The sequence below is a fragment of the Bufo gargarizans genome, chromosome 2, assembly GCF_014858855.1.
Source record: "Bufo gargarizans isolate SCDJY-AF-19 chromosome 2, ASM1485885v1, whole genome shotgun sequence".
Taxonomy (NCBI): Eukaryota; Metazoa; Chordata; class Amphibia; order Anura; family Bufonidae; genus Bufo; species Bufo gargarizans.
The window spans coordinates 62,546,898-62,570,338 of NC_058081.1; the positions used below are offsets into that span (position 1 = coordinate 62,546,898).

At 44.8% G+C, this 23,441-nt stretch overlaps 1 protein-coding gene across 2 annotated transcripts in view; it reads right to left on the minus strand.

Moving 5' to 3' along the window:
- The window catches only part of PLEKHA2 (pleckstrin homology domain containing A2), a 92,235-nt gene that overhangs the window by 50,553 nt on the left and 18,241 nt on the right, over positions 1–23,441 (minus strand). For both annotated transcript variants that reach the window (XM_044279047.1, XM_044279048.1), the window contains exons 3-5: positions 22,528–22,584; positions 11,632–11,680; positions 10,120–10,217 (exon numbers count right to left, since the gene is read on the minus strand). In XM_044279047.1, coding sequence (XP_044134982.1) covers positions 10,120–10,217; positions 11,632–11,680; positions 22,528–22,584 — 204 coding nt within the window. The remainder of the gene's footprint in view (positions 1–10,119; positions 10,218–11,631; positions 11,681–22,527; positions 22,585–23,441) is intronic.

Here is a 23,441-nt window from a genome sequence, read left to right on the forward strand (position 1 = left end):
TAAGGAGAGTCCGCCTTAATATTTCGGAATATATTGGGTTGTGTAAGATTATATACAATATTCCACTTTCCTATGTTTCCTCATTACGTGATGGCAGAGTCCCTGTCACATGCAGGACTGCGCTCCCTAACATAATCACATGAGACGACCGGTCATCACCTCCCACACGATCAGCAGCAGTATTTCCTGAAATTCCCTGTGCTGCGGGGAACCCTGCATCCTTCCCCTATAGAAGTGAGTGTGCAACCCCTTTAAAGAAGACAGAAGACCCAACACCTCTTCTGACGGTCCTCCATGTCATAATAATTCTGGAGCCTCTATTCTTATGATTCCTATGTTATTCCTACTAGCAGTTGGCAGTGAAGGTCCAAGTGGGTGTTACCAGTTGGGTGGGTCCATGCAATGTCTAACCTTGGCAGCATGGATTTAATCGTGTAAGACAGGGTGCAGGGAAACACCCAACTGGTAACACTTAGGTGGATCTTTATTGCGGACTGTTGACAATTTATCAGGAATAATAGAGGAATAGCACATCATAGAATTGTTATTACATGGTGAATGCGAGGAGTTACTAAAACAAACATGTCAGGAGACGGCACAGGGGGTCTTTAATGTCTCCATTCCCCTACCTATATGACATTCTTCACATCCAGGACATAGTCACATGGGTGTGTAAGAGTGTGACTTTGTCATGTTAATACGGTAACTGTTCTGCGGTTATTTTGCTGCACTAGGTGTGAGTGTTGCTCTGCAGTAATACAGCTGACTATACCCCAATCCAGTGTAATGGTTGGAGCAGTGAGAGGGCAGGAAAATCCCAAGTGGTCCAGCAGCAGGAATTATGGTCCTGGCTGCCATTCTGAGAGAGGCTGGTCATATACAGCATCTTCTTCAGAACCTTGTAATGGTGTCAGGGACTGCAGAGGTGCATGGACGCTGCAATGTAGCATTCAACAGGTAGGGAGAATGCCCTAGTAAATATGGCAGCTAGGATGTTGGTTGGGCGAACGCTTGTATTCTGAGCAACACTCCCTCCAGAAAGAGTTTGGGTCCCTGGGTCAGACACTGAGAGAGAAACATGGACTGGACTCTTCGGTATGACCGACATAGGACTACCCAGAGTAAGCGCCCAAAAGGGGTAGGCAGAGTTAAAGGGAACCTGTCACCTCCAAAAACCGTCAGCAGTACTTGAGAGTACCCCTTCAGTGTGTTTCTAATGATCATTTTCTTTCAGCAGTCAGATGCGACAAAAGCTCTGAAAACGTTCTTTTATACCCTGCCCGCGCTATTTTCTAGTCACGCTTCAAGTCAAGGTAACCGCGCCTCCTTCCCTGCCCCTTCGCTGTGACTGACGGCGCTTATGCACGAGATTTCGGCTGGCTTTGCCGAACTTCCGGCTGTCAGTCACGGGCGAAGGGGCAGGGAAGGAGGAGCGGTTACCTTGACTTGAAGCGTGACTAGAAAATAGCGCGGGCAGGGTATAAAAGAACTTTTTCAGAGCTTTTGCCGCATCTGACTGCTGAAATAAAATGATTAGAAACACACTGCGGGCTACTCTCAGGTACTGCTGGCGGTTTGGGACGGTTTTTGGAGGTGACAGGTTCCTTTTAAGGTAGCACTCTCACAAAAAAAAATTATTCTCTAACTTGTTAGAAAGATACATGATATAATCTGTGGTGAAGGTAATTTTCTTACCAGTGACTGTATTTGTGAGTTATAACCTCCCTTCTGATCCTCAACTGTGTCATGTGACCAGCACTCTCGTTTCCAACTGACACAGAACAGGAAGTCAGTTACTTCTCTATTCATTCCTGTGAGACTGACATTAAGGCTCCCATAGGAATACACAGAGAAACGCGCCTCCTGTCCACACATAAGATGCTGTGTATTTTGGAGAGTCAGAGTGCTGGTCACATGACACAGCTGAGGATCAGAAGGGAGGTTATAACTCACAAATACAGTCACCTGTAAGAAAATTACCTTCTCTACAGATTACATTGTGTACCTTTCTAACAGGTCAGAGAATAAAAAAATTTGTGGGAGTGCTACTTTAAGGAAATGGTCAATCTGGCTGCGCGTCTGCTGTTTCCATACCAATGAATAGAGGTATGCACACTCCCGAGTTACCAGAAACAATATAGTGTGCTCTGCTATGCAGTTTGCATAGCTCTCATTCACTGCTGTGGAGCGCAGCAGGCTCAGATGTTTTCTTAACTCCGGCCACCCCCAGCTGGTGCTTACTCAGGTTAGGCTGCATTCACACGAACATGGTTTTTTTTAGATCCGCAAATTGTGGATCCACAAAACATGGATACCGGCCCATGTACGTTCCGCAATTTGCAGACCACACATGCCAGCGCTATCATATAAAAATGCTTATTCTTGTCCGCAAATGCGGAGGGGGAATCCAGTAGAGCTTTGCAAGATTGTAAGCTGTTGTGCTGCACCGCAGGCTAGCCCCTACCACACACCCATACAGTTATTCTTGTTTTTTTATGGTAATAACAGGTAAGGTGTGGCAGTTTAGTCATGCCTGCCAGTAGGTAAATTACCACGCTTTCCTCCTGCATCCATCGGAGTGCGCCGCGCTGTGCAGCACAAGGGTCTCAGCCTTTGGGCTGGGTGTATGTAAATTTATTGTATGTTTCCAGCATTTGTGGTTGTGTTAATTACCACGTTTAAGTAAAATTCTGTTATGACAAAAGTTGGTGGTGGAGTTGTTTTCCTTGTTTGTGACTGTATCCTGGGGAGCCCACCCCGGTACATGGCTTACAGCTTCAAGTGAGAGAGCCATTAATATTGCGCCTCTTCGGAGTAAGATATTTCCTCTGCAAAACATCTGGTGCTTGTGATGTTCCTTATTGAGGAAATCCCCACACTCCATATCAAAAGTGGACTGGTTAACACCTCCCACATGATCAACAAGGGCATTTCCGGAAATTCTCTGTGCTGCTGAGAACCTTGATCCTTTAATATATAAGTCATCAACTTCCTATTCTCCCTATTTCTTCTTCTTATATTGCATTTCTTCTGTCCTGTCACATGCAGGACTAGCTGCCCTGTGTATCATGACCAAGCATCTTTACAGGAGGGTTCATCCTAGGATTGGGCACATTGAAGGGATCGTAGTTGTGGTTCAAAACCTGGACAGCTACAGGTTGGAGAATGTGGGATAGACACTGAAACCGTACAATACGTTTGGAGATCCGGCAGGCTGTTTTGGCACAGAGCAGCCTGCCGGATCTCGCTAGATCTGGTTTTGCTGGATCCTCTACTTCACCGCCAGATCCTCATTGATTGCAATGAGGTCCAGCGGTGGTCCAGCCGATTTCCACCATAAATCCCAGGTTTCAGCCATGCAATGTTTTTTTGTCCAGCCGACAGTCGGCATTTGCGCCAGCACAGGCAGCCGGATCTCCGAAATGGAGATGGGAAGCAGCCTTAGAAATTTAAACTTTGATGAATTATACCCTTTGAGGTATAAAGTAGGAACAGTGCAGGGGCGGACATACCGCATGTGCAGCCGGTGCGGCTGCACAGGGGCCCAGAGCAGGAGGGGGCCCCTTCCTACCGGCAGCAGGGGGACATGAGCGCTTCCATTGTGGAAGCGCTCATCTCTATTCATCTGTATCGCTGTCCTTAGGACAGCGATACTGATGGATGCTGTGACGGGGCAGGGGAGAGGCATCTCCCTTCCCCTTTCTCTGATAGGTTGCAGGCCTAGTGCCTGCAGCCTATCAGAGGACGGAACAGGCGGCGTGATGACGTCATCACGCCGCCTGAGCCATACAGCGTGGGACACAGGCCAGAAGAGGCCTGCATCGCATCGCTGAAAGCGGCAAGGAGGTAAGTATGTGAGTTTATATTTTTATTTATTTACACTTTACTAGGGGCCCTATCTGGCACTCATGGGGGCATCTACTGGGGGCCCTATCTTATGGGCACTATGGAGGAGGAGGAGGAGCACTATGGGGGCCCTATTTTAAATACTAACACACATGGGGCACTGTGGAGGGGGGGAGTACGATTGGGGTCCTATTTTATATATTGGCACACATGGGGGGCACTATGGAGGGCTCTATTTTATATATTGGCACACATGGGGGGCACTATGGAGGGCCCTATTTTAAATACTGACACACATGGGGGCACTATAGAGGGGGGGGGAGTACTATTGGGGCCCTATTTTCTATACTGGCACACAAGGGAGCACTATGGAGGGGGGAGCACTATGGGTGGCCCTATTTTAAATACTGACACACATGCTGGCACTATGGAGGGGGGAGTACAATTGGGGCCCTATTTTATATACTGGCACACATGGGGGGCACTAAGGAGGGAGAGGAGCACTATGGGGGCCATATGTTAGTTACTGGCACACATGGGGGGTACTATGGAGGGGGAGAAGCACTATGGGGACCTTATGTTATATACTGGCACACATGGGGGGCACTATGGAGAAGGGGGGAGAGGAGCACTATGGGGGCATCTTCTGGGGCTCTATCTTATATATTGGCAGACATGGGGGGCACTAAGAAGGGGGGAGCAGTATGGGGGCATCTACTGGTGACCCTATTTGATATACTGGCGCACATTATGGGGGCATTTTTTACTGGCACATTGTCAGGCACCATGGGAACAAGGGGAGGCACACGATATAGGAGTATTTCATACTGGCACAAATTACAGGGCACTATGGGGACCTTGGCTTAACTGGGGGCACTAAGAGGGTTTTTTGGGCAAACAGTAAAGGGCATTGGCACACATTATGAGGGTACTATGGGGACATTGACTCTACAGAGGGCACTAAGAGGAGATATTTTTTTATACTGCCACACAACAGGGCACTTTTATGTACTGGCGCACATTATAAAGAGAATTATTACCACTGGGGACATTATGGTGGACTTTATTACAGTTCAGGGACCATGAGGAACTTGAATACTAGTATGAACACTATGGGAGCATTATTACTTCTGGGACACAGTGGGGTCATTATTACTGTAGGGGCACTATTACTACTACGTGTTGTCTGGTAGATAATTATTTCTTTTGGTGGGGTTTTAGGGAGCACTGTTACTTTGGTGGGCACCCTGGCACGGTATCAGCTTAGCACACTTATTTTTGGGGAACATTATATTTACACTATTAGTGTCAGGGACACTGTTTCCTGGGCGCAGTTATTTTTTAGGACACTGTGTGCCAGTAATTATTTAAGGGGAACTATCTGTGTGTAACTTGTATAGGGAGCACAGAGGGCACAGTATTAGTGGGAGGGTGATGGAAAACTAGGAAACTAAGATGTCTGTCTGTCAAACCCTGCAGAAAGAAGAGATGACAGAAAGAAATCATCATGGCGGTGTGGTCTGAAACAAGAAGATGAAGACAGAGAACATCTACATCAACAAAGACGTCCCTGGATGTACGAGGTATGTGGACCTGTATTAGGCTACCTTCCCATCTGAGTTAGTGATTCTGGCAGGCTCTTCTTGCAGAGAACAGCCTTCCGGAATGCTCCAGCACTGCTGGATGCAGACAGAATGTCCGCTGGCCACATTAACTATAATGGGGTCTGGCAGAGATCGGCCACAATCTGGCAAAAATACAGAGAATCAGCGGGACACAAACCGCTGCATGCCTGAGTTTGTGTCCGGCCAATTCCATGCATTCTCTGCCGGATCAGGTGGCCGGAGTGTAGTGCTGCAGGTGTGAAAGTAGCCTTAATCTGTATGTTTTGTATTGCTATAAGTAATGCTAGGACGGAATAGGTTATGTTGAGAATTTGGCTTGAGAGGAGGGGGGGGCCCAGGCACATTATTTGCACAGGGGCCCTCTGCTGTCTGTGTCTGCCCCTGGAACAGTGGATGATTATAGCAGACACAGAGACAGATCAGAAGTTGTGGTCAGTGGGGGTCAAGCAATGAGACCCCATCTATGTGAATTATGAAAGGATTGCAGGGCTTTTCTTTGCAGGTAGATATATGGTATATTACCTTAATTCAGCTCCTCAAAAGGATCCAAGCAAAAGAGCCAAAGGGGCACAACGCTCCACCCGTTCATAATTGCTATAGATGGAGTCTCATCATTTGACCCCACACTGATCTGTCTCTATGTCTACTATAATCATATGCGGCTTATTTTTTTTGCCTCCGCATTGGCTAATTGGTATTAGCCAAAGATGAGGTTGGATGAGCGAAGATCTGTGTGCCTAGTGTCTGCTTTTAAGACTCTATGGCCAACATAAATTAGTTTTAGTCCCATGAGGTCAACCCCAAAGCCCCCCGAGGTAATCAGATGATTAAGGGCTGTTTCACACGAGCGGATGCCGTGCGTGGCATCCGCTCCGTGAAAGAGTGCCAAGACCCGAAGCAGACTGCAGAGGCACGGAGCATTAACATGACTGATAATGCTCCGTGCCTCTCTGTGACCTCTTTACTACGAAATCACGGTGACAACTTTATCTCACTGTGATTTCGTAGTAAAGAGATCACAGAGAGGCACGGAGCATTATCAGTCATGTTACTGCTCCGTGCCTCTGCAGTCTGCATTGGGTCTTGGCTGTCATTCACGGAGCGAATGTCACGCCCGGCATCCGCTCGTGTGAAACAGCCCTAAAACTGGCTGTTAAAGTAGCTGCCAGACATGCGTTTTCCTTGGAGCAACACTTTAAATAAATGGAGATGCCTGCAGCAGGCCCATTTTTTCTAGTACAGGGGTTGTTCTATCAGTTTTTAGGATGGGATTGGTTTCGTAGGTGTAAAGATTATGCAAGAAAGTAAAATAATACAGATCATTTCCAAGTTCACATCTAATTTGGGGTGGGCTCCATATGTTATAAGAGGGTTTACTCCCTGTATGGTGGTGGCATACGGTACTGTTATTTTGAACTGATCTGAACTTTTAGAGCCTCCAAAATGAGCCGAGACGTTGCAGGTGGTGACTCAGTGAAAACATCTGGTCAGGGGCAGACTGGGAACTTAAAATGGCCCTGGAAAAATACTAAAAGGGGCCCGTTTTGTAGTCGGGTCCAAATTGATGGAAGGCAGGGCCAGCAATACCATATTGTGGCACATAATACCACCCCAAAAGAGCTAAATACGACAGTGCATCACAAAATACTGCCAGCGCACAAAATACATCCCCCAAAAACTTCCACTGTCCACCCATGAGGAGGGCCCAGGTGACATGGACATGATGTGGTTCTTCTGAAATGGACTGGATACCAAGTAACTCTAAGGTGTTCTAGGTTCGGTTTTGTAAACTGTACGGGCGTTGAATGTTGTGGCTATTGCCTTGATCTATGACCTATGGATTCTTGGTCTTCCATGTGTTTCCTGGTTTTGACTCCTGGCCTGAACGTTAGGATCTTTACACCTGTTTGTTCTTGTAAAACTGACCCAGTTAAGTAAAAACTTATTTTGCAGAGGTCCATGGTGGAGAACGGGAGGATCCTGTAGACTCCACACCTCACTTGCAGACAGATTCTCCCAATAATTATAGGGAAGTCTAAACAATGTGATTCTTTGAGATCAGCTTATTTTTGGGGAGACCCAACAGGGTATTCTCCAAAGCAAAAAAAAAAAGAAACTCTTTTGTTGTAGGTTTTTATGTAGCAAACTTATTACTGAATCCATGAAGTATAGAAAGGTCAAGTTTGTTGAGTAAATCTATAGTCATGTTCAGTTCGATTTCAGCAAGGACCATGTACTGTATACTAACCATCCCATAATAGATTATACAGACATATAAAGTAGTAAGCCAAGGTAAAGAATGGTAATGCACAAAGTATGAAAATTCTAAAATGTGTTTTGTCTTGAGGCATCTTGCTTTGATGCAATCTTGAGGAATGCAGTTTAAAGTTTTTTATATACATATCTCTGAGATACAACTATACCAAGGGAAAAAGAAAAAAGATCACCTAGAGGGAATTAAGATAAAAAGCCTGTTTTACAATATAGCAGTGCTGGCGGGTGTTACATGTAGTGACCAAAGTTCCAAGGTTCTTACTTTACATACAGATGCTCCACAGACGTTTTTTTGGTCTGGCATCACTGTTGTTTTTGTCTGACAGCACAGTTTTTCTTCTCTCTACTGTTGAATTGTTGGCTACACTTGATAGAAGAAGGTGTGAACCATTTGTGCAATGAATAAACATTCAAAAAGGGCCAAATAGTGGGACATCAAGAAGCTGAATGGTCCATCAGTCAAATCTCGTAAAGCGTTAGACTAGAGGCTTCTGTAGGGCACCGTTGGTGTTGACAGTGGTCACAGGAGTGAACTTATAAGCATAGAGAGGGCTCTGGATGATCAATCCCTGAAAGTCACGAAGGCAAAAATTGATTCTGCTATGACCTCACAGACTGTAAGAAACCATCTACTTGAAGCAGGACTGCATTCACGCACTCCACTAGCTTGTTCGCCACTGACCTCTCCAACAGCGCCTGCACCAGTGTCGCAAGAGATCCCATTGGAGGCAAAAAACTGTTTAGTGTTGAAGGCAGGTTCTACTAATGATGGCAGCATCAGAGTTCACAGCAGGGCTGGAGAGTGCCTACTGTCATCATGCATAGTGTGGAGACACACAGGACCAACACCAGGTGTCATTGTGTGGGGCACCATTAGCTACCATGGCTGGTACAGTCTGGAATTTGTGGAGGGAGCATTGACCAACCTTCTGTATGTCAAGAACATTTGACTCAGTAGACATGGTGTTCCACCAAGATAACACTCGCAATACAGTGTGCTCTTCAGGGTATCCAGAAGCTCCACTGGCCAGCTTGATTGCCAGATCTCCTTGGATGAGGCAATGGACAGCAGCAAACAACCACCTTGGATGAACTGCAGATCAAAGCTGAAAGAGCTCAGAATGACATATAACAGGAGGACATCCAGCATCTGTATGACCGCTACCATGCCAGAGTGGCAGCCTGTATCACAGCAAGGGGAGATGCCACCCAATATTAATGTGACCCTGCCTCAACATTTTCCCTGCTTCAGAAGCCAAAATAAAGGGGGCACCACCTTAGTTGTGTGATCACTGACCAAGCACTACCAGCAGGTTATCCTTAGTCAATCTCAATTCAATAGCAAAAAACTTTCCAGATCTTCTTTTCCGCTACTGTAATAAACCAATAATCAAGAATTCCATGTTATAAGAACCTAATCAAAGTAGCGTAAAACACAAGTAGACTATCTTTGCTTTTTCCTATAGTGTGCAAGCACGACCACCGCTGCTGGATTGCAAGGTGGTCGTTTCCATGGAAATGAGCAGTCTATCACAATAACACTAGGTATTTGTAAGTGCCTTGTATTAACTTTCTCTACATGATAAATGCCATTTGTTGAAGTGAGACAAGCCCTTTAAAGGGGTTGTTCCACGAACAATATTCTACATTTTTCAAACCAGCACCTTGATCTGAATACTTTTGTAATTGCATGTAATTAAAAATTTGGCATAATCACTGAGTTATTCAACATAATGTATCTGTATAGCGCCACCTGCTTTTTCTTTTTTTCTTATTTCTTTGACCTGCTCACTGAGATGGCCGCACATGCTCAGATTCATCCTTCAACTGCCCCCTGAGCTGTGATAGGGAGAGCTGAGACACGCCCCCTGAGCTGTGATAGGGAGAGCTGAGACACGCCCCCTGAGCTGTGATAGGGAGAGCTAAGACACGCCCCTGAGCTGCAGCAGATAAGACACTCCCCTTGAGCTAAATCTAGCAGAGCAATGAATGGGGAGATCTCTGGATCCATGTGAGGTACACGGCTGGTTCTGGCTTAGTTAGAAAGAGGTTGTCATGTACTGTATGATGTCTGATTTTCATTTTTTGCATTAGTCATGGGATAACCCCTTTTCATTCTTAAAATGGTGAAAATATATAAGAAGAACCATGTCTATAGGAAAAACTGTTTTTTTCTTTGAAGAGTTGAAATGAGGAAGGAAGTATCAACTATGAATGGAGGAAATCACTCTATTGAGAAGCCAGGAGCCCAGACTGAAGACTGGAGAAACACTATATGATAGCGATAATGGCGGCCAGAAGTGGGTGAAGGACCGGAGGCTATACACATGGAATACAAACATATGGCTTTTAAGAATCCAATACTGCTACTTACTGTGATTTTACTTGCTGCGTTTAAGGCATCAACCCATCCCTGAAGATCCTTTTGGTCACTGGCTTGAAGAAAATATCTTTGTGATAAAGCATTGATAACTGGTGGAAATAAAGAAAGATCCATGAAAAAAATTGTGCAAGAATAATGATAGATATATATGAGAGATAGATAGACATGAGATAGATAGATAGATAGATAAGCGAAACAAATTTATGCATGAGAAAGGTTCCAGCAAGTGGACCGAAACGTCGCTGCCTGGTAAATAAAAGGAAACTATTCTGATTTTACGCCCTGGATGTGCTGTGGAATTTTTTTTTGTTTATTGATTATTTGGAGGTGGATCGCCCCCACAGCTGCTGGCACTCCATATCTACACATTGAAACTGCGTAGATAGATAGATAGATAGAAGAGAGACAGACAGACAGATATTAGCTAGATAGATAGACAGACAGACATAGATATTAGATAGAGAGACAGACAGACATAGATGATAGATAGATACTAGATAGACATTGAATTATTGAATTGACAATAGATAGACAGATAGATAGATATGAGAGATAGATGGATAGATAGATAGATAGATAGATAGATAGATAGATAGATAGATAGATAGATAGATAGATATGAGAGATAGATAGATCCACAATTCCGATGTAAAATAGAAGAAAGACAGACAGACGATAGATGATAGATAGATAGACATGACATAGATAGATAGATAGATAGATAGATAGATATGAGAGAGAGAGACAGACAGACATAGATATTAGATAGATAGATAGATCCACAATTCCGATGAAAAATTCTGTCTCATAGTAAGCCAACCAATAGCCGGTACAGAGTCAGAGTAAAATGTCTATTCCTGCTCCACATGTATCATCCAGCCTGAGCCCCTGTGATAAATCTGCTGCAGGTCAAGACCATTACTCTAAAGGTTACGCCATCTACAGGATTAGTGATTCTGCCACACTGTGTACCAGACCTGGTATCTCAGGAGTAGACAAGTGCAATGTATATAGGATGATGATGAGGACATCTGGATGGCGGTACTTCTGTTCACCCTCGTTTTTACTGTATGTTTAATATATACATGAAAACTAACATGGAAAAAAAAACGTGCCCAAAACATATGCAATTTTGGGTTATCTTTACTTTCCTTTTAACGTATAATGCTTGACATTTCAATACGCTTGAGTCCCTTTTTTAAGAAAATAAAAAGGTTTACTTTTTTGTGAAACTTTGCTTTTTTTAAATAAAGATTTGAAGGCGTCATCTAAAAAAAACCAGACACGTTTATTGGGTGGAAATGTAACGCCTTACGTTTCCATCCACCTCTCATTGACTGCGATGTAAAAAATAAATATTTCATAACCTTTCACTATGTTTTTACTGTTCAAAAATGTATACGCTTAATGTACCGCAAAAACGAGATGTGAACAGCGCCTTAGAGAAGCAAAGTAACAGGCAGCGATGGGTTAATAATATATAGAAATGGAAGATTTCCTCACCAAAGCAATTTGTCAGCTTTGATTTCTGTTTCGCAGCAGCAATGCTGACCTGTCATAAAGAGATAACCAGAACGGGGTTACTTATGTATTCAATATGGATAATGTAATAAAGAAAATCGGATATGATTATGTGAGAGATACATTTAAAGGGGCATGGTAATCCCTCTGCTTCCCAACACACCGCCATAGTGTGACAACATGGCTGCGTCCCCATGACAACATGATATCCGTGAAAACATACACGTTCTCTACCAGGGGCCACAGACATCTCAAAGCCCATGCACTGCAACATACACAGTTCCTATGGTTCTACAGGGTGTCCACGAAAAAGTAGGCCGCATCCAATAACTCCAAATCATACTTCCTAATAGTAAATCAGTCTTAGTTGCCCATAGCAACCAGAGCTCAGCTTTCAGTTCCTACAGGGCTTTGATTTGGAGATATTGGAGGCGGGATACTTTTCCGTGGGTCACCCTGTATATTACATGTACCCACACATGGTGTCTCCGTTATCATAAGTCCTGGCATAGGGTGACCATATATGTCCCTCTTTAAGGTAGGGGGATGCCACTGGGCAACCACTTTAATCTGCTACATTACAAGAGCTGAAGGACCTGTGAGCATGTCGTCATGTGATCTGTGCAGGAGGGGCCGGAGCTCAGCAGTGGAGAGCAGAAGTGTTAAGGACCTGTGATGATGTCACTGTCATGTGATCTGTGCAGGAGGGGCCGGAGCTCAGCAGTGGAGAGGAGAAGTGTTAAGGACCTGTGATGATGTCACTGTCATGTGATCTGTGCAGGAGGGGCCGGAGCTCAGCAGTGGAGAGGAGAAGTGTTAAGGACCTGTGATGATGTCACTGTCATGTGATCTGTGCAGAAGGGCTGGAGCTCAGCAGTGGAGAGGAGAAGTGTTAAGGACCTGTGATGATGTCACTGTCATGTGATCAGTGCAGGAGGGGCCGGAGTTCAGCAGTGGAGAGGAGAAGTGCTAAAGATGGCGTTTCATTGGTTTGTAGTAAGTGAGATAAATATCTGTACCTGCGGGGTACCTCCCGCTGATGCTGCCACCCTGCCTGTTTTTTTTCTTTTAAATAGCGCTCTTGCGCCCCGTTATGGCCCCCCACTAATTTTGCGCTGAGTATGCTAACACTGAGCATTGGAGCAATGGGGAGGAGACACAGTCTTTCTCTGTGGGAGTCTCCTTCTCCCCTGGCTGTAGCGCTGTCCAAATGCAGCGCAGAGCGTCACAGCCAGGGAGGTCATTCATGACTGGAGAAGTGGGCGAGTCCTACCTCCTGTAGGAAGGGTGGGGCAGAAGTTTCCAGTTTCCAGTTAGAGTCAGTCTAGCTTATCCCCTGCTGGGGGACAGGTGTGCAGGGGACACGTCTCTGCTGGACGTGCCCAAGCCAGTCAGAGCACCCTCAGCTCTGCTGGCCATGGAGGCCATAGCTTGAAGCCTCAGGAGCCAGGAGGAAAGTTCCCTGGCCTAATGTAGAGACAAACTACAGAAGAGAAGTGCATCATACAGAAGAAGCAAAGTTATACAGCCAGCCTGTCAGTACAGCAGGGCCAGAGAGAAACAGATGTAGCAGAGTCGAGTTTGCTTGCCAGTTTTAATGCTAAAGCCTGCTGGGACCAAGACAAAGCTTGAAGATTGTTTCTGATGAACGTTTATTAAAGTAAAGCTGCTGTACTGGACTCAATCTTTCTTAAAAATCCCTCAATTATTCCCCCTATTTATTGCTTCGGAGTCAAAGTCTGGGGTCCAGCCGTATCCAGGTAGGAGCACCGTGACACACATAAAGAGACATTTTAGGCCGCACTATACCACTCGGCATTCCTATACCTGGGTCGCATTACATAGAGGGCTCTAGGGGGAGGCGCCCATTGCAATATCACATAATAACAGCCTGGACATGCTGGGAGTTATAGTCCTTTTCTCTTATACCCCTTCCCTGTAATGTGCTCTGTTATCACATTAAATCACATAAAATCGGACATGCTTGGAGTTGTAGTCCTGTCATACCTCCTTCCTTTAATATGCTCTGATATCCCATAATAATAACCTGGACATGCTGGGAGTTGTAGTCCTCTCCTTATACCTCCTCCCTGTAATGTCTTCAATCACATTATATCAGCTTGGATATGCTGGGAGTTGTAGTCTTCTCATCCTATAACTCCACCCTTAAATATCTTTTGATATTCCATAATAACAAGCTGGACATGCTGGGAGTTATAGTTATCGCCATCTTATACCTCCTCCCTGTAACGCCCTCTGACATGTATATAGATTATGGTTTCCATTCAGTGTGTTGTATCTTCACCCACTGTCCCGCGTCTGGTGTCCTCCTTTTGGGGGTTATGAAAGTGGTCACCCTAATTGAGCCTCTTGTGAATGTAAACACAAGTGCTTTTATTTTCTGACAGCAAGCAAAGATTTGGTAAATGAGAGGGAATTCTGAATAAAAAGAAAGGCCATCTTTGTCATCCATAGCAACCAATCACAGTGCAGGTTTCATTCTGTATTCTGCTTTTGATAGATGAAAGCTGCGCCGTGATTGGTTGCTATGGATGACAAAGACGGCCTTTGTTTTAGACAGCCTCCTAAGTCTTCCCCAGTACTGAGATTCCACAATTGTATAAACCCCTTATATATCATTGACCCCCGAGTCCCTGCATATTAGAAACGCTGTATGAAGGCCGGGATTACAGTGAAAACTCTGGGACTCTCTAAAATACACGGACTGAGTACGTAATGAGTCCCCTTTAAGGAAGCCGTTGGTTGTTAGCGACATCCTCTGCTCCAGCAGGGGACCCCCTTTGTGATTAGGGTGACACGCCCGTCGTCGTGGTGAGGCAGCCCCTTTAATACAGATATGGGCGCCCTACGATGTATAACTGACTGCAGTAAAATGTCATTCTCTCAGACCCAAGGTGATACAAGTACAGGCATGCCCCAGCCCCATTGCCCAATGCAGACGTGCTTGCTCATAAACTCTCACTTCCTCATGTCCGCTTCCCCTTTTTCTTCCAAGTGCAGATGATTTTGCTGATGTGGAAGGCTCAGACGCTGTATGTCACAGTCCAGCACATGGATGTGACTCGCTGCTGTTTCACCCTCAAGCAATTTTTTAGTCAGCTCTGAAGGACTTAATGAAACCTGTAATACGCAGCCGTCGGGGGAGGGGGGGGGCAAAGAAAACCCTCACTTTAGCCATTTTAGACATTTATTTCAATATATAAAAATAGCTATACGTATGCACTTTTTAAGCAAAATCTTATAACAAAACTGCCATACGATACCAAATGTCTGCACAATACCACCATGCAGTGCCCAAATGATACTGCCATGGAATATCGCCATGCAATAGCACCATATAGTATCCAAATAATATAGTGCATACATCACACAAATAGTATGCACTATTTTCGGCCTGGGACAGCCTAAATTTGCTGGGGCTGTCTCTGAAAATTAGAGACGGTCCCTGCAAATTCGGGACAGTTGGCAACCATGCATATATCACATAATCTTGCTGTTTACTACCGAAATAATACCAAAATACAATGCCTAAATAATATCTCAATACAGTATACAAATACTACTACCATATAGTGCCCATCGTATACCGCCATATATTTCCCACAGAATATTGCCAATCTATTACTGGCATCTAATGCCTAAATAGCGGTGTACCTCCGATTATTAATAACTTTCCACAGATTAGTAGTACAGCCAGTGTCGGACTGGGGTACCTAGTAAAATGTATTTTGGGGGCCCACGGTACGGATACATTCAAATATAATAAATAATCTAACAAGTTTTTTATATGAACATAAGCTGGTTGAGGGTCTGTACATTGAATATATGTATGTAGTGTACTAAATCTAATGTGTTATGTGCCACTTGTGCAGGGGGTGGGAGACTAGGGGCCCACCTTGCTCAGGGGCCCACCGGGGGATTCCCCTGTACCCCTGTGGGCCAGTCCGAGCCTGAGTACAACGGAAGGTAAGACATTTTGTTCTATATCTTAATTGAGAAAAATGCCTCTTTTTCCATTTATCAGGCTCCTTTCCTCCCATCTCCTCAGCCTCTGAACTGTTCAGCCACTCCTCATCAATCTCCAGAGAGGATACCACTTATATGGAGTGGTTAGGGTGCTCAAGAGGCAGCTGCAGAGAGAGAGAGAGAGAGAAGAGGCAGATAGACACACTGTTGAAGCTTGTAGTGAGTTTTCTATCTCGCCTCAGTGCTGGATTCACAGCTACACTGCTCAGTACTCTTGTATAATGTCTTCCATGGTGTGCTACAGACAGTTAGAGAAGCATATCGCCTCTTCTCTGTGTGCTGCTTATGGAGACACCATAGCGGCTAGTCTCCTCCCCATTCCATCTCCAAAGAACTCTATGATAAACAGTAACCTGATCTCTTAGTGACGTTCAAAAGCTTTCTTCCCTTTGGAGACAGAGTGACTGAGCAGATAAGGAGGTGGGGCAGGGGGGAGAAGCCTGATAAGTGGAGAAAGAGACATTTTCTTTAATAAGATCTATTGCAAAGTTTATGTTTGCTTGCACATTTATAGAAAACTGCTTATGATAATACATGGGGGGATTTATCATAAGGAGAATATTTGAAGTCTGTTTTGCTTCAGTCTGCTTTGGAGTACTTTATGGCACATTTATCAAATGTCTCATGTTAATTGATACATTTCTCTTATCCTTAGACCTAACACTTTTATCTACAGAAGCTACTCCAGTTTTCCCACTCCACCCTTCTCCTGGAGTGAGATTGCAACTTTTTTGAGACTTTTTTAAAAATTCATTAACATAGCTTTTCCAGCCACATTACAAAACTGGAATGAGTGGAAAGGTCCCACAATTTTTTGCGCAAGCCGGTGCAAAAAAGTCACAAAAGCCCTATTTTTGCGGCTTTATGATGCCAGAATTTTGGAGTAAAGGTATGCTAAATCAGGGCCTGTATGTTCTCTGCCAGTTGAGAAAATTCTGCAGGTTTACTGGCAGTCCTATGCAAAACCACAGAGAACACATTGCGATACCACCAAGTGACTAACTCAGGTCCGCCACATCTGTTTTATATGTGGAAATAGCTGAAAGATGACTTCAGAACGGAACCCTCTGATTAAGAAAGCCGTTTTTCATGTCGCGCGCTGAGAGGTTCATTGAAACCACATCACACGTTTTTACTCACTACATCAGTTCTGTCAGCTTTCCCATTAAATAGGAAACAAGTGGTTTCGGTGATGATCTGGAGGTACTGGGGTTGTATTTCTAAGGTGCTCTCGTCGACTGAAATCACTTACGGAGACTCGACGAGGGTTTATTCAACAGCCAGGCGCTGGAGTCGATTTTTGGCGCACATGCTAAGGGTCCATTCACACGTCTGTAAGTGTTTTGCGGATCCGCAAGTTGCACGGACACCTGCAATGTGCGATCCGCAATTTGCGGACCGCACATCAAAGACACTATAATAGAAAATGCCTTTTCTGGTCCGCAATTGAGGACAAGAATAGGACATGTTTTTTTCAGGAACAGAATTGCGAATCCCGAAAAAACGGATGCAGATCCCGAAAATGCGGATGTGGATCCCGGAAATGTGGATTCACATCCGTTCCAGCCCCATTGAAAGTGAACCCAAATTACGGACGTGTGAATGGACCCTAAATGAGGCTGGCTGCGGAGGTCCCAATCCTCAGACCGTCCTTCTTCGAACCACGCTCGGCCCACTTTTTGGAAAAGTGTCAGGAGTGTTGGACAAAGCATACGTGGCATCGTATCTGGTAGGCTGTTCCGGCAAATAACTACCTGATGATTTTTGCTGAATCCAGCATTGCCAGATTCCACAGTTCACTGTCAGATTCCCATTTTTACTTTAATGGGGTCCAGCTGTTATCCAGCCACTTTATGCAGGTTTTCAGCGGGACCAAAAAAAAATATTTTGTCCAGCAGACAGCCGCCACTTGTGCCGGATCAGGCACGTCGCGTATATGAACGTACCCTAAAATGTTGCAAATGTTGTCGCAAACTGGCACTTTCGACGAAATGTTTGACTTTTCTACGCCAATTTGGAGTTATAATAAATGAACAGAAGTTAAAGGGGTAGTCTCACGTCAGCAAATAACATTTATTACTGTATGCAGAGAAAGTTAATACAAGGCACTTACTAATGTATTGTGATTGTCCATATTGCTTCCTTTCCTGGCTGGATTCATTTTTCCATCACATTATACACTGCTCTTTTTTATAGTTGCGACCACCCTGCAATCCAGAAGCGATGGTCGTGCTTGGACACTATAGGAAAAAGTGTCGGCCTCTATGGTGGCCTAGACTGCGGGAGCTCACATAGGCTAGTGCTTTTTCCTATAGTGTGCAAGCATGACCACCGCTTCTTGATTGCAGGGTGGTCGTAACCATGGAAATAAGCAGTTTATAATGTGATGGAGAAATTAATCCAGCCAGCAAAGGAGACAATATGGACAATCACAATACATTAGTAAGTGCCTTGTATTAACTTCCTGTACATAGTAAATGCCATTTACTGAAGATAGACAACCCCTTTAAGCAACACTGTATTTGTGATGCACAAGTAATAATATTACGCTTTATAAAATAGTATATATATATTTAAGATGTAGGCGTTACAACGCTCAGGTATCATAGTGGTAGAGGGACAAAATAATGTCACATAACTGTGTAACACCCTAGAGTGGTGTTACCACTTCTACACCTTGCTACTGTCTTTATTGGTCTAACCTCATGTCATCTTATGCATTTATTCCAGGTCCTCCACACTGTGCATTTCTAATGTTATATAACTGTTCATATGTAATGTGCCTGGTTCACCAACAGGTGGCAGCAAACACGGCAGAGCTGTACTAAGAGAGAATGGAACTTTCCATTCCATTCTAACACCCCTCTGGAGAGAAGTGGGCAAGTCCTACTTCCTGCAGGAAGGGTGGGGACCAGTTAGAACTGGTTCTGGTGCTAGTGGTAGTGTGTGTGCTGGTAGGGACTCCATGTTGGAGCTCATCGGATTCTACCACATCCCTTGGCTGAACATAAGCTCGACCAAAGAGTGAAGCACAGCATCACGAAGAAAGCAAAGACACTAATTAAGCTTGTCAGGACAGCAGAGTCAGATATTGCAGAGTTGAGTTTGCCTGTCATTTTAATGCTAAAGCCTGCTGGAACCAAGATAAAGCCTGAAATCTGTTTTGCAAAAACGTTTACTCAAGTAAAGCTGCCATTGAACTTCATCTCAAGGTCTGGACTCAAGTTCTTCCTTAATTTCTCAATTATTCCCTTTATTTATTGCTTCGGAGCCAAAGCCTGGGGTCCAGCGGTATCCAGGTAGGAGCACCATGACACACATAAAGAGACATTTTAGGCCGCAACATACCACTCGGCATTTCCTACACCTGGGAAGCGTTATATAGAGGGCCCTAGGGGGAGGCGACCGTTGCAACTGTCATACAGTGCAGCAATAATACAGCCATATGGTATATAAAATACCCCAATAAAGAGCCTAAGTACAACTAATACAGTATAAAGTGCTCTAAAAGGTAGATAAACAGTCTCAAAATAATATTATTATTCGGGGACAAAAAATATAGCTATAAAGTGGCCACATAATTCTGCTATAGAGTCCCCTAAGTAAGACTACTGTACTACACTGTGCCTACATGATAATACCGCCATACAGTGCCCAAATAACACTACCATCAACAGCTCAAGCAACATAGGTAACTCAGCCCTTTCGTACCCAAGTTCTGTCAGTACTGATGCAGTTATGGGGTAGGTATCTTGGGGCATTCGCCTCTTTCAGCCCTTTTATTGCACCAGAAATGCAGCAGCCACTCTTAGGCACAGATCACCTCTTTCAACCTCTAACCCGAAGTGGGTGGAAAAATGCAAACTGGAATGTAGACGTTTTGGGTGAATAATCTACGGAAACCCTTGGGACTGAAATCCTATCCAGACCCGCATGTAAATAACATCTGACAGACACATGTGTCAACTGGCTCCATAAGAGCTAGCCTTAAATGACCTGTTGCCTTCACTGGGCTGTATACGTATAGCGGTGCGTGATATCATAAGGCGAGTTTTATTTTGGTCTGGGTTAAAATACACAGGAAAATGGAGGGGGGGGGGGATCTATCATGGCCTGAAAACCAGTTTTAAAAAGCTGCAAATATTTGTGCAAATATCATTAGTGCAAACATTTTGCAACTTTTGGGTTTTTATTGTGCTCACAGGAAGTATTTAAAAAAGGGAGGGGCATGACCACCTCAACCCAACAGATTTATAATATATGGTAGAAACTGGCAATAAAATGCAGTGTAAATCTTTGTCAGCTCATTTTATGGAAAATGGACAAACAAATGTTGTAAAGGGGTACAATACTGGGGGGTCCAACCCCTGCCACCCCTGCCGATTTAGCTGTATGGAGAGGCCGCGGAGCTTCCTAGGCCATTGATGCCACGCTCAATGGTCACATGGTCTGTGTGCAGCTCAGTCTCATTCAAGTGAATGGGCCTGGACTGCAATACCAAGTCCCACCACTACACTGTGCTTGGTATTCTGTGAGGAGGCCACAGGGCCACTGATCAGATATCGATGACCTCTCCTGAACTCCAGGAAAATCCCTTTAAAGACCAGAGCCTCTTAAAAATAAATAAAAAATTGCACCATTTTGGACTAGAACAGCAAATGAAACCCCCTACAATGTGTCGTTTCCTGACAATTATGAACCATCAGATTGACTTTAAAGGGGTTGTCTCACTTCAGCATGTGGCGTTTATCTTTTTGTGCCTCCTTTGCTGGCTGAATTTATTTTTCCATCACATTATACACTGCTCATTTCCATGGTTATGACCACCCAGCAATCCTGCAGCAGTGGTCGTGCTTGCACACTGGAGGCTGGGACCGTGGAAGCGCACATAGACCGGTGCTTTTTCTACATGATAAATGCCATTTGCTGACGTGACACAACCCCTTAAAGGCTGCATTTTGCAGCGTCCGTCAGAGCTCCAAATATTATAGGTGTACCTTCTTTTACTGGATGCACTATTCCATACAGCAGAAGAAAGGTAGCATTTACCAGCCCAGCAGAGGCCAAAAATACACCCTACTGGCCTTCTTCAGGTATATGCGGGTTTATAGATACACCTTAGGCTACTGTCAAACTTGTGCTAGCAGGGTCCGGCAGGCTATTTCGGCGGGGCAACAGCCTGCCGGCTCCATACTAACACTAGTCCATGTGTGCCGCCAGAAGTCCACTCTGGACCCATTCATTATAATGGGGAAGGGCCGGAAGTCCGGCCGCAGCACGGCAAACGTGCCAAGAGGTGGCTGGCCAAAAACTGCAGCATGCCAATTATAGTGAATGGGGCTGGAACGGACTTCTGGCGGCACACATGGGCTAGCGTTAGCACAGATCCGGCAGGCTGTTCCCCTGCCGGAACAGCCTGCCGAACACTACTAGTGCAAGTGTGAAAGTAGCCAAACACGTACATCCGGGCGCTTTCCCAGCGTATGGATGCTTCATAACATCGTGTGAAAACAACCTAACTATCTAAAAATGACCTGGAGGTCATCAACAAAACCACTTGTGACTCCAGCCAAAATTACTCTTCCCAAAACAGGTGGTACACACCATAGGGGTAGCTGAGAAGATGGCCCATGAAGGAGGCTCCTAGATCTGGTTGCTCCAACCTTCTTCTCCACGGGTTGTGTGAACCTGTACACAGCCCCCTCCTTATTAGGGAAGTGAAAAAGCTGCGCAAGCGCCAAACTCAGTTATGTTCTGCAAGAGATGGGCATGAAGATGACATGGTGACATGAACCAGCACCAGAAGGGCCCCCGACTCTACCCTTCTTATGTGGCCCATTCCCCGCTAGTTGTTGAGTGTTTAGATGTATTTTTGGATCCATCGCTTCATTGGAACTAATGGGAGTCATTTACTAAATCTCAGCAGTTCACTCCCCAATTTTAGTGAAAACCCCAGGAAGATAGGGCCGATTTATCACATTTCACTGTGACAAAACCAATAAATGTAATTTTCAAGAAAATGAGGTATTTAGTAGATTTTTCTTCCAGACATTGGTCACTGATGTCTGAACTGGTCATAACCTTTCACATTGTTCTGTTCTAGTCTGTGGTTAAAAAAAACTAAAAGACTAAAAACATGCAAAGTGCAAAAACCCTAAAAATATCCTGAGACAAAGACAGGAAATCAGGCAGCAGGGCTTAAGAAAAAGCAGAAAGTGATTGAAGGCTGCAGGGTCAGAGCCACCTCTCCACATCATGGGTGGCTCTCCTTTCTATACACAGCGCCACTCTCGTCCATAGGCTGTGTTTGGTATTGCAGTATGAATCGGACTGAGCTGCAATACCAAACACAGCCACTAGACAAGAGTGGAGCCGTTTCTGGAAGAAAGCATCCATGTTCTTGATCATGCCAGGCAAAATCTTTGAAGAGCATCTGTCACCAGACGTAATCTGTGGGGACACCAGCCCCGACTAAGCTGCCCCCCTATGGGTGGCTTATGGCGTATGAAAATTATGTCGTGTGAGCCTTTCAGTGGATGATGGGGTTCATGTAACTGCTCCTTCTGGGAAAGCTGGGTGACAACCAGTAATTATCATTTTTACAGCTCACAGAAGAGTTGTCACCCAGCTTTCCCTGGCATTTAAATAACAGGTGTTTGGAGGTGATGTAGGGGTGGAGGATATAATGTATACCTAAAGGCAGATGCCATTCCATGGGAATACTGGGGGTTATAGTACAACAGCTAAACAGACGAGGAAGACTCATAGCCTTCATTCGGATGACTTGCTCACAGGCACTCCGGGGGGATCCTTTTGGGGCCGAATACTTACTTTTGATATATATGTCAGTCTTAATGATCCCACCGCTCCTGTACCTCTGGGCAGGTTCTGAAAAGACAGACACAAAAATATGATCATAGATACCGATAAATACGAGATATTAAGTAAATACATGTAGATAGTAACAGATATGAGATAGATATGCACCGTAGATACATGTATAGATAGATATGGTGGTGTTACCACTTCTGCACCCTGCTACTGTCTTTATTAGTCTAAACGCATGTTATCTTATGCATTTATTCCAGGTCCTATACCCTGTGCATTTCTAATGTTATGTAACTGTTCATATGTAATGTGCCTGGTTCACCATCAGGTGGTAGCAAATATGGCAGAGCTACAGGTAGATAGAATGGAACCTTCCATTCCATTCTAACCCCCTCCTCTGGAGAGAGGTGGGCGAGTCCTACTTCCTGCAGGAAGGGTGGGGCAGAAGTTTTAGTCAATCTAGTTTACCCCCAAGCTAGGGGAAGGTGTGTAGGGGCACGTCTCTGCTCGATGTGCCCACGTCAGCCAGAGCACCCTAAGCTTTGCTGGCCATGGAGGCTAAAGCTTGAAGCCTCAGGAGCCAAGGGGAAAGTTCTCTGACATAACCTAGAGTCAGACTACAAAGTGAAGTGCAGCCTACAGAAGAAGCTGAGTTATACAGTCAGCCTGTCAGTACAGCAGATTCAGAGAGAAACAGATATAGCAGAGTGGAGTTTACCTGCCAGTTTCATGCTAAAGCCTGCTGGAACCAAGAAAAAGCCTATAAACCGTTTTGGAGAACGTTTATGCAAAGTAAAGCTGCCATTGAACTTCATCTCAAGGTCTGGACTCAAGTTATTCTTTTATCCCTCAATTATTCCCCCTATTTATTGCTTCAGAGCCGAAGCCTGTGGTCCAGCGGCATCCAGGTAGGAGCA